Source organism: Solea solea, chromosome 12, assembly GCF_958295425.1.
Source record: "Solea solea chromosome 12, fSolSol10.1, whole genome shotgun sequence".
NCBI lineage: Eukaryota > Metazoa > Chordata > Actinopteri > Pleuronectiformes > Soleidae > Solea > Solea solea.
In genome coordinates, this window is record NC_081145.1 from 18,355,676 (window position 1) to 18,367,426 (window position 11,751).

The 11,751-nt window shown below is 38.6% G+C and overlaps 2 protein-coding genes across 4 annotated transcripts; one reads left to right on the forward strand and one right to left on the reverse strand.

Moving 5' to 3' along the window:
* Window positions 1-611: 611 nt before the first annotated feature.
* On the forward strand, window positions 612-5,705 carry skic8 (SKI8 subunit of superkiller complex). The gene is made up of 11 exons (XM_058646229.1): window positions 612-710; window positions 1,020-1,062; window positions 1,163-1,190; window positions 1,888-1,993; window positions 2,322-2,494; window positions 3,464-3,612; window positions 3,787-3,880; window positions 4,165-4,258; window positions 4,614-4,706; window positions 4,929-5,007; window positions 5,548-5,705. The coding sequence occupies exons 2-11, from the start codon at window positions 1,051-1,053 to the stop codon at window positions 5,635-5,637; spliced, it is 918 nt and encodes a 305-aa protein (XP_058502212.1). The 5' UTR covers window positions 612-710; window positions 1,020-1,050; the 3' UTR covers window positions 5,638-5,705.
* A 508-nt stretch (window positions 5,706-6,213) lies between these two features.
* Window positions 6,214-10,776, reverse strand: slc25a44a (solute carrier family 25 member 44a). Of its 3 annotated transcripts, XM_058646226.1 has the most exons (5): window positions 10,656-10,776; window positions 10,390-10,500; window positions 8,860-9,552; window positions 8,593-8,720; window positions 6,214-7,755 (listed from the first exon to the last, which is right to left on the reverse strand). In XM_058646226.1, the coding sequence occupies exons 3-5, from the start codon at window positions 9,491-9,493 to the stop codon at window positions 7,564-7,566; spliced, it is 954 nt and encodes a 317-aa protein (XP_058502209.1). In that variant the 5' UTR covers window positions 9,494-9,552; window positions 10,390-10,500; window positions 10,656-10,776; the 3' UTR covers window positions 6,214-7,563. The 3 variants fall into 3 exon arrangements, with proteins under 3 accessions (XP_058502209.1, XP_058502208.1, XP_058502210.1); XM_058646225.1 differs by lacking the exon at window positions 10,656-10,776 and having other exon boundaries at window positions 10,390-10,649; XM_058646227.1 differs by lacking the exon at window positions 10,656-10,776 and having other exon boundaries at window positions 10,379-10,649.
* Between the last annotated feature and the right edge of the window lie 975 nt (window positions 10,777-11,751).

Sequence of the window (11,751 nt, forward strand, 5' to 3'; positions counted from 1 at the left end):
TTTTTGAGGACTTTCTGTCCTAACAAGGTTAAACCTTTGGCTGAGATTTTGAGATTTTGGAACCTAAATTAACATGAGCTAGTGGATAACTTTGGCAACTCATTTGGAAACATAGAACATAAACTCTCCCTCACACCCAAACACAAAGATGCAGTTTTAACAGGTCATCTCTCATCTTTTTCACTCAGCTCCTGAGCTGTCAAGAAATGCATGATGACATACTTTCTCTCTGCAGCAAACGTCAACTGCAAACTTCACTTCAGGAGTTATTTAAAACCCAAACTTTATTTTGAATTCAGACTGCTGCTGCAGCAAATGTCAAAATATTCATATCATGTTTTTTCTGCTTATCTTCTACTTCCCCATGTGCACCATAGACAGTACTATATATCAATTGTCATACACAGATGTGTGAGTGTGTATATATATATTCAAACAATAATAATAAGCATCATAATTATTGTTATTGCTATTCTTATTAATAATAATAAGGGTTAGGCGTAAAATCATAATAATACTTATTACTAATACGATTATTGTTATCCCTCCATTTCCGCTGGTGGCAGTAGTGTACCTCGTAAATGATATCGGAATCACTTTTAAACTAGCGAAGAAGAAAAGCGGAAGTTACGTTGAATGTTGTCATGGCGTTTCACATGTAGAATCGCTGAGCTCTTGAAATTAAACACTTTCTTTTAAAAGAATTGGAGGTACGTACAAGCGATTAATGTTATAATACATAATGTTCATATCAGCTCCCATAGGACGGTTGGTTTACGAAAACCAGAGTCTGGCGTTAAAGCTGGAACCGGTTGCAGCGCTACTGGTCGGAGCTAGCCGCAGCTAGCCGCCGTTAGCCGCCGTGATTCAACTCGTATAGTAGTTTGGATGAAAATTACATTTGCAGTTAATTTAACATTTAACATTCAGCCTCTCCAGCCCAAGTTGCATCATTTCGTTTAAACGTGTCTTCCATCTGATACTAATAAATAAACTGTAACCGTTCATGTTGCTTTTAGGTTGAACCGTCTTACTCTTGGACCAAAAACAATGAGCACTCAAGTAAGTTTCAAAGTCTCTATCCTGTGCCGACCTTGATTTTGTTGCCCTTGTGTTTGTCTGTATTAAGAGATTAACTTTGGCTTTGTGTTTGTATTTTCAGTACAGCATCCTTTTCAAACAAGAGCATGGTAAGTAACATTACAGAAAAACGTTGTTCTGACTCAGATGAAATCACAAATTCTGACTATTCTAACATTTTATTATACAAAACTATTTTTTTTTTATTCATGAACTTATGGTTATTTTATGAAACTTGTGAAATTATTTTATAGTTATTTTCATCTTGTCTATTTGTTATGATCTTTGGTTTTATGTTTTAGAAATTCTGAATGTTTTTTTTTTATTATATTTGAATACACTCAGCACCTCAATTGCTACTGTTTTTATGAGTCAAGTATGTTGTTATTAAACTGGATGTCACCCTAAGTGGCACTGGTGTCCAAGACAGATTTCCCTCTGGGAAAAGGGCAAAGGATAGCAGAAATATGAACAGAAACCAAATGCAAGCAAAAGCTTTGATAAATAACATATATAATAGACATACAGTCAACATTATGCGCAACTCACAATATAAAGATAACAGTATGAGCTGTTTTCAATGTAGAATATGCAAAAACAGTTTTTTGGGGCTTGGTTTGTGTCTTAACCTGTGCATCTTCATGTTGAGAAAGTCATACTGATAAACACATGGATTTTTGGCATTTCCTGGGAATGATACCAGATACTAAATGCTTTAGACCCTTTTCTTATCAACCCATTATTTTCTGTCATCAAACACCCTTTGCTCTTATACAGTTTGTAACATGGGTTTGTTTTTTGTCTTAGCACACGATGATGCCATCTGGACGGCAGCGTGGGGTAAAAGTGAGGCAGATGGGTCGGAAACTATCGTCACTGGCTCACTAGATGACATGGTGAAAGTCTGGAAATGGTGTGTTTATCTTTTTAACACTGCTTCTCATTAATACTAACAACAACAGTTGCTTATATAGTTTATATTCTTTACTGTCATTTTTTATTTGTCTGCTTTCTTCTTTTGAATTGAATTGACACATACACAATGTGCTGTAAATCAGTAATGAAACCTTTATGCACTGCTCATAAATGCTAAACAGGTGGACTTTTATAATTCATTTTCAAAAGTGAAGTTTCTTGATATGGATCCCAGCTTTTTTTAGAAATCCTTCTTAAATGTATTGTCGAAATAAAGTTGTTTTGACTTAAGGCTGAATAAACTCTGTGTCACGGTGTAAATGCAGGTCAGATGAGAAGCTGGAGCTGCAGTGGACTCTGGAGGGACACCAGCTGGGTGTGGTGTCTGTGGACATCAGTCCCAACGGAGCCATCGCTGCCTCCAGCTCCCTCGATGCTCATATCCGTCTGTGGGACCTGGATTCTGGGAAACAGATCAAATCTATGGACGCAGGACCAGGTAAGACTTGGCCTCAGAGGATTATTGATATGTTTAGTATTATTGTTTATAAAAAAAAGAACATATAATATAATTTATCATTGAATGTTAGGATAGCTTTGTGATTAGGAAATTTATCTGACAGGTGTCTGACTTGAGCTGATGATTCTTGATTAAGAATCTTCATCTGTGTCCTTCAAACATCTGTTATTTATGTTTTAGTAATTTACTTTCTAATATTCATAATTTTAAATGACCCATTGATTATTTTAGCCTGATGGCTGACTTTCACACTTCCACCTATAGTCAGAATGTCCGCTTTCAGTATTTTCTGATGTTGACACTTTCAGTATTTTCTGATTTACTCATCTGATAATTCTTACCTAATTTACCTTAATTTCGTGCCTGTGTTACATTTTCATTCAGTATTATTTTTGCTGTATATCATTTGAATTGTCATCCATTTTTGTAATAAAATTAACCTTATCTATTCTGCTGTGTGTAGCTCAACATGCAAGTTTCATTTTTACTCTCACCTTTCATGAACCCCATTGTGTGTGTGTGTCGCTGTGTATCATGAGCAGCATGAGTTCTTATTCCTCCGATTGCCGTGTCACCTTTCATTAGTGATACTCCATTTCACCAAGTAAAGTTCAGTGGATTGCATATATTTTATTGCTCCTTTTGTGCATGGTGTACTCTGGAATGTTTGGATTTTTCAGACATGAGATCTATTAATATTAAACCCATGTTGTCAATGAGTGGATTTACTTAAAATAATATTCCTTAATGTATTAACAGTCATCACAGCACGTGAGATGACGTGAGAATTTTGGTTAGGGTTTCATGTGTAGATGTGCTGTTAAAAATGACAACTGAGGAAAAGTGAATCATAGCCTTAATTGCTTCTTTTTTTTTTTTGTAGAGCAAACTGAGGAAATAAGTGTTGTTAGTTAAATCCTCTCTTCATCTTTCTGCCTTCCTCTTCAGTTGATGCGTGGACAGTTGCCTTCTCTCCAGACTCCAAACACATCGCCACAGGAAGCCATCTTGGCAAAGTCAACATCTTTGGTGTGGAAAGTGGCAAGAAGGAATATTCCCTGGACACTCGAGGAAAATTCATCTTGAGTATAGCTTATGTAAGGAACCAGAAACTGTCCTTTTGTCTTTGGCCATTGATTCACAGTTATTCATCTACATCAATGTTCTCATTTGTTTTCACTCTTTCTTGTCCAGTAAATCCTTTTATTGGCTTGTCTGGAAGTTAAATTCATTTTAGTAATTTAATGGAATTATTCTGATTTGGTCTTCAGAGTCCTGATGGAAAATATTTGGCCAGTGGAGCTATTGATGGAATCATCAACATCTTTGACATTGCCACTGGAAAGCTGCTCCACACACTGGAAGGTACATTTTTTGATAAATATTTATTATTTAGGTAATAAAAGATAAAAAGGTGCTCCTGCTTTTGATTATTTTCATTACCAGTGTTTTTAATCTCTCTGTAGAGACATAGCAGACTCTGTGAAAGGATTTACTCTCCCTGTATCGTACACAATGGAAATTAGCCTGAAACACATACTCACATGGCAAAGTCAAAATCAGAAGGATGAAAAATCAAGTTACATCATTGAAAGCAGTAGAGATCAGACACACGTGATGACTGTACTGTCTCGTTTTCTCTCTTCCAGGTCATGCTATGCCCATCAGATCCCTCACATTCTCCCCAGACTCCCAGCTCCTGGTCACAGCCTCAGATGACGGATACATTAAGATATATGACGTGTGAGTTGAGCTGGTGGCTCATTTTTACTCCTGGCATCAGATTGGATTCAGTAATTCATTGGATAATTGATTTTTATTGATCCCACTCCAGGTAAATTCACTTGGTACAGCAGCCAAAAAAAAACCTCAGTTGTAAGACTAGTGACACATGCAAAATAGGAATATAATAAGCAGTACAATAATTAAATATAAAATGAAATATGTTAATTCTTCTACTTTAGATTATTTTGATTTAAAAGGATATTCTACAGAAGAAGGCAAGGGTGCATTAGTCTATGTGCCAAGTAGGGCATAAATGCAGTATGAAAAGATACATTTTGTTTTCTCTAACAAATTTGTTGATTGTGTTTTGCAGGCAGCACGCCAACCTGGCTGGTACACTGAGTGGACACGGGTCATGGGTTCTCAGTGTTGCGTTCTCTCCAGATGACACACACTTTGTCTCAAGGTAAATCAACATTTCTAGCTGAGAGCACAGCTGAAAGAAGCTGAAACACAATTTCTTCATATCCGCAACTTAACAATTCATTTAGTGAAGTGCTGCAAAAAGGTAGGTATTAGAGTACACATTGTGAAATTTACTGTACATTCAATGGCATTTAGTCACTATAAATACATTTAAGTCACAATAAAAAAAACATGTCAATTCTTCTCTTTTTGTTTCCTTCAGCTCGTCTGATAAGAGTGTAAAGATTTGGGACGCCAGCTCTAGAGCATGTATTAACACTTTCTTCGACCATCAAGATCAGGTGACAACAACGACCCTTCTACTCTTTACTGACTGTGTTGCATTCAAAGTTTAACATGAGAAAATGTATCAGCTGGAGACACTGACATCACAGTGGCGTCTGAGCAGTATAAAGAAGTAGAACATATGGAGAGAATTTGATGGCACTCTGACCTGTAATAGGATAGCCTGTGTATAACTTTGAGTCTTACTGTGTAACTTAAACATAATCAGCAGCTTTAACTGTTGCAATCAAGCCCAAGACGTTCAAGACTATTTGAGGACTGAGGAATACATCAGATTTTACCTCCTATGTTTGATTAGAAAACCTTGAAAATGTGAAGAATTGTAAACAGTTTGGCGAGTTAGAGACTGATACAACATAATTTCCAGTTTAGAAACGATGATCACGAAGAATATATTGTTCGACCGGGTTTCAGTTGGTGGAAGAGTTGTACAGATGTCATTGTGTCAAAAAATTCATGTCAAAGTACTTTGTATTGTTCACCAGTTGCACATACTCTTTGTAAATCTCGTCTGTCCTTCTCTTGTCCGTCTTCAGGTGTGGAGTGTAAAGTACAACAGCACCGGTTCCAAGATCATCTCAGCTGGAGACGACCGCGCCATCCACATCTACGACTGTCCCATGTGATGAAGGACGTGGATCCTGAGAGCCGTTTGCTCCATTCAGGAAGTAGAAATTTGGGGTAGGGGGTGGGGGTGGGGGGTGGGGGTGGTTGCGGGAACAAACTGTACATGTCATGGATTATTTTGCACTGGCCAACTATGGTCAAATAAAAGGGTTTTTTGTACTAAGGTTTCTGTTGTTTTAGTGCTTGAAAAGTATTTGAGTCAGCGAACTAAAGTAAATCTTTTTAAAATATACATAAATATAAATATACTTGCATTCACTCCTTAGTTTGTAACTGTTCTGTATGTATCATTGCATATTTAAGAAAGTAAATGTTTCAGTAGATCTACCATCTATTATAATTTGGAAATATTACTATATTACTACGATATAGACTAATCGTACTGTTCATAAGTAGAACAGATTCAATTTAATTGTTATGAGCCTGAAAACGACAGACTCAGGTCTAAGACAGATGAAGTATGATCTTATGCTCCACCCAGTGGCCAACCAGGTGTACTGTAGCCTCAAAATATCTTGATGCTGCTGAAGCGTTCATGTACACATGATGTATAGATGATACTTGTCTACAACTACTTTGATTCAGAATCCTTTATTACTCTTAATCAAATATTCACAAATACCTCATTTGTTGCACAAGAAAATGGTGCATGTGATTTGCTTTTCAGAACTTTTAAAGGAGTGATGAGTTAATTCATTTAAACACTGTTGTACATGTTAAACGTTTGCAAACCAAACCATTTAAGTTTACAGTGTAGTGAAAAAAAAGTTATTTGGCAGGAACAGTTGAATGGCAGCCACACTGACTCACATTGAATAGTATAGAGAAATGTGAAGGCAACATCTAAAGTTCACTAAAGTTAAACATTTCATCCCGTAACCAAAAAGTAACAGATGTGAACCCTCAGTCAACCAGCATAAATAATTCACACCCACATTAGCGGGTGTGATGAGGAAAATTCTGAATCCCCACTTTTCTGCTGATGTCTAAAAGTCTGTAACATTTATGATCATGTCTTCTGCAGCAGCATCTTTTTTTTTTTCCATCAAGCTGCTCTTTGCTAAATCCATACCACTGACTTCACAAACTGCAAATGTGACATCAAACACAGACTTAACGTCAAAGTACACAACACTGTGGCCTGGTTTCACAAAGCTCTACATCAACAAATGTACCATTTCTCCTGTAAATAAACAGAAGCATACTTTAAAGATACTTACAGAAATCTAGATCGAGTTTCACACGAACCTCTTTCATGCGATATAATGGCGTTGTAATTAAACATCTTATCATTTAGGCCTAAACAAAGCACTGAATGCATTCGCACATCTCACACTGCCTCCTGCTTTCTTGTGCTAATTAAGGTAAAAACAAGCCATCTGCATTTTGGCATATTGAAATCTCATTAGGCAAACTTTACTACCAATGGTCTAAAAATACATACCCTCCTTCAATGCCCATATATCAGTGGCTCCATTTTACAAAAAGTCACAAGCAGCAGAGGCTGCCTGGTGCACAGTGAAAGACTAAACTTGATGGATCTAAAAACACTTGTACCTTGCTTTTAAAATATGCAATAAAGGAGCACTGATGAGCTACTCCCATTTAAGAGGCAACTAACAAACTTTTCAGAGGTTTAAGTTGTAAGAAAGGGTTTTTGTTTTAATTGTGAATTTAGTTATGAGTCAAAGTCAAGATTTCACATTAATAGTTTTGAAAAAATATTCCACACCACCAGGTTGTACAACTCTCAAAACCACTTAAAGACAAACATCACCATATATATGGATTATAATATTACAGTCTGAAAGGCCTGTGGTAGCATCTGCATAGTAGACCAGTTACCATGGGAATGAAATCAGATATGGGTCTTTATCTCCTGAGGTGAAGCCTGGTGCAAGCTTGATCTGATCCCATGTGGCCTTTCACCAGTGTCGTGACTCGACCAGATCAGCACGTAGGCTCAGTCTCTTCAGAGTCTCGTATCCCACTACAATAAGCACCGACGTGGGCATGGAAGAAATGATGCGGGCTGACAGCCCCTTGGTCATCCCATAGACCCCCTCCTCTGCCAGCAGCTGCTTAAACGTCTCAATAACAGACGATCGTCCCTCCACCTGCAGTAAACCACAGGAGGTGTTAAAATCATAATTATTTGAAAAAAAAGAAGGAAAGTGAAAACAGCTTAAAAACAGAAATTATGATGCTGGTGTTTACGTCACCTGCTGTTTTTAAGTAACACAAAGTAGAATTTGCTCTCCCCCACAGGTGGTCAACAGTATTGTTTGTTATAACGGTCATTGTTTGGTAACATGAGCACTTGTTGACAAGCCAGTGATACCAGCACTCCCTGAAACATGACTTCTAATGTACAAACATGTATTCAGATCAGGTACAGTAGTAGTATGATTACTTTGTCCTTTTTTTCGTTCCCAATATCTTGAGAAATAAAACAAAAAAACGACAGTGCTTTAGTTTGTGTTGTTTATGGGACCATGAACCTGAGAACTGCAGAGAATACAGAGAACCTTTTTAAATTTGGCTTTCAACTTATGTCCCCCCTTTATCTTGTTTTAGATTTAAAATGGTGTGGCGGTGTTTGGCTGTTTGCCACCCCTGAGGTTGGGTTGCGCCCCCTGCAGTGCCCTGGGGGTGGCAGCCGCCGCCAAATGCAAATAGCTCCCTGTGATGGTGTTCCCGCTCTGGTTCTTCCATTCCCAGCCGTATTGGCCTTATTATTTTTATTTATTGATAAAATGTGCTCTATAAATAAAGTTTGATTGATTAATTAAAACGCACTAGATACAGATAACAAGCAAGCTATTTATACTTGCTAGTCCAACAGTAACAGGACCTGGTCAAGTATTCCTTCGCTACTTTCAGCTCACGCCAGCAAGTGACATCTGAACCTATATTTGACCAGCAGAATCTAAACAGTTTAGTGCATATGTTACCTGTACTCTTGCTCGAACAACATCCATGGGGTTGGTGATGGTTGAGGCAGTTGCTGCTGCCATTGGTCCTGCCAATGCCTGTAGAATCAGATGGGGGCACGCACTCGGTGCCAGCAAAGACAGCTGTTCTGTGAAATATAAAAGAATTTAAAACAGTAAGGCCAAAGTGTTTTTATACAATTTCATTTTATAATAATATTATGCCAGAAAAAGTGCAGATCTATACTTAAGTCCACAGTAGACACCTCTATGAAGGCATTGATTTACCTGCATAAAAATGATAAAAAGGCCACCACAGTGCACTGTTGGGAATATATGTAAGCAGTGATGCAACATAGCCCCTGTAAAATCCCCTGAATCCATCGGCCGCGAATATTTGCACAGTAATGTCTCGCGTTTGGCCGAAAGTGGGTTTGCGCTTTGTTGTAGCGAGCATCATCTTGGGTTTGACCTTGAAGCGAGTTAGATGTTCCCCTTGTCCTTGCATCATCAGCTGCTGGGACACCACGTCTATGGGCACAGTGATGGTCTGTGCCACTAAGGATGCTGCTCCTCCAGCCACCAATGACTTCACTGTGTTGCTGGGCGTGTACTGGGACACATACTTCCGCACCAGTTCATAGGTCGTGATATAAGCCTGTCCAGAGATTAGAGTGAAGGTATTGATCATAAATCCACGGTACAAGCCCCCCACACCCTCTGACCGCAGGATCTTGCAGAAAGCATCAAAGGTGCCAGAGTAAAGGGCCTTTCCTTTCTGCACCTGGAGTCGAGTGCGGATGAGGCTTGCCGGGTAGACCGTTGCCCGGGTGGTTAAAGTCATGAAAACACCAAGGGAGTAGAACTTCTTTTTGTCCAGGTCCTCCCATTCTATAATTTGGATCGGACCTTTCTGCTGCATGTTGCTGTGCCCCTAGAGCCACGAGTCCACAGTTATCAACCATCCAACAGCCACCATACCTGTAAACAAGAACATTCAGCCCATTAAAGCTAAAGATGTAGACATATTTATTTATTCATTGCTACGAGGTTTGGTCCTAAGATGACATCAAAGTAACAGAATAGAACTAAAACAATTAAATAAATAGATCAATTGCCTGAGAAAGGCCTGAGAAAGTAGGGAGTTTTGGTACCATTTCCTGATCAGTGATAATCTTGCTTCATTTCATAGTTAAAGTCACATGCTGTCAGCCTGCCGGAACATGAAAGTGACATGTCTGCAGCTACCAAAACCACTACAGACCTCACTTGTCTCCTGTTGATTAAATTGATCTGTTTAGAAAAAAAAAACATACCTTTTCATACTTTATAAATTAGGTTTTTTCCCCCAAATGTGTTGCAGTACTACATAGGAAACTAATGAAGTCTATAGCCCTTTTCCAAATACTATACTGTGTTACAAAGTATAATTTCCATTGACAAACTGAAAATGTGTTGACATATTGTAAACATCCCGGTTTGCTTCGTTCCTCTTGTCTGCCGCGAGCACCCGTACCGTAACACCTCGTATAAACGAGCACAATATTAACTTAGGCCAACTCTGATGTAGGCTAACGTGACCACAGTAGAGTGAAGGCCAGAATGTTCGACAGCAACACAAACCCTTTAAGTGTCCTTGTTATACCGATTGTTTGATATCAGTGTCTCATCAGCTCATCCACCGTTGTAACCCGTGTTTCACAGAGGACATAGAGGAAACACGTGTGGTGGTCACACTGCTTGAGCTAGCTAGCTAGCATATTTACAGTGTGGGACATACATCTGCACAATTAACGTGAAAACCGACCTTAAACGTACCCTTTATTAGATATGTGGCTCCGGTTCACCACCATCAGAAGCTATGCCGGGCTGCTCTGTGGAACTCAAACGATCAGCTCTGCTGAGGGTCACAACTTCCGTACATTACTGCTGCGAAGAACAGACACCGTCGAATGTTAAAGGTTAGGGCGGGGTGGTCCTCAGCAGCTGAGTGGTATCACTTTTTTAAAAACACAATCTTTACTCGGATGCAAATAACGTCACGTGAGCGTTGTTTTCTCTTGGCCTCGCGCTTTGTTATTTACCTTGGCAGAGGTTTGACCTCAATGGTGCGTTCACGACCAGACGCAAAACGTAGGCATCGGAAAAGCAAAGCGCGTGACCAATGAACAAGTAACAACTGTCAACTGTATGGTAATACCTACAGATACAAACTTCAAACCGGGGGTGTTTGCTGTGATGACGATGATGCATTCAGGACCCCACGCAAGAGACACATTGGAACCACACATTATGTCAGAAAGAGTGTTGTTATGAATAATTATGAATCTGGTGGGCCCAACTTTTTGGACTTTAATACACTAAACAATACTTTTAAGATAAATTGGGCCAAGCATTTCCTCGAAAACCCTGTCTTTTTGGAACTGTATTCCAAACTCACTTTGGTGGTCTGAGCTTTATTTTGAACTGCAATTACAATGTGGCCAAACTCCCTGTTAAACTGTCCAATTTTAACATGGAGCAGGTCCTCTTAGCATGGTCTCTCATTTATAAACACCATTTCTCACCTCAAAGGTATCTGATTTGGAATAACAGAGATATTTTATATAAAAACAAGTCACTTTTTTTGAGAACTGGCTACAGAATCAAATTCTGCTGTTGAGAGGGGCGACTTTTCTCTTATAGAGAGTTTCTTTTAACAGATAATATTCCAGTTACGCCTCAAGAATTTGCAATCATATTTGATGCCATTCCAGGCACGATAATGCTTTTTAGAGATACTGGCAGAACTCCACCCACTCCTGTCTCCCTCCCCGCTGTGGCTGAATCACCTGTTGGAAAGATCTGTTTTTCTAAACTTCCTTGAAATAATAAGAACATTCATGCCCTGTTTCAGAAAGAAATAGTTTCTATTCCAAATGTTGTATTTTATTAGAACAGATTTGTAAACTACATTGATTGGAAAAAGTTTGGTTGATTCCTAACAAATACATGATAGTAAACAAGGAAACAAAGAAGTATCGTTCAAAATAATTCACCGATATTACCCTGCTAATCATTATCTGACTAAATTTAAAAGAGACATAAATACAAACTGTTCTTTTTGTGAAGACCACCCAGAAGCTGTTTTACACCTCTTTTGGTATTGTTCACACACCAGATCATCTTGGCAAAACTTCA

Bases quoted from the DNA above. Each gene is read 5' to 3' on its own strand.
- skic8 (XM_058646229.1), top strand. The intron at 1,994-2,321 runs GTGTGTTTATCT...GTGTAAATGCAG, and splicing joins ATGGTGAAAGTCTGGAAATG to GTCAGATGAGAAGCTGGAGC. The intron at 4,707-4,928 runs GTAAATCAACAT...TGTTTCCTTCAG, and splicing joins GACACACACTTTGTCTCAAG to CTCGTCTGATAAGAGTGTAA.
- slc25a44a (XM_058646226.1), bottom strand. From the start codon at position 9,493: ATGCAGCAGAAAGGTCCGATCCAAATTATAGAATGGGAGGACCTGGAC. The intron at 8,721-8,859 runs GTAAATCAATGC...TATATTTCACAG, and splicing joins TTTTTATCATTTTTATGCAG to AACAGCTGTCTTTGCTGGCA. The intron at 7,756-8,592 runs GTAACATATGCA...GGTTTACTGCAG, and splicing joins TTGTTCGAGCAAGAGTACAG to GTGGAGGGACGATCGTCTGT.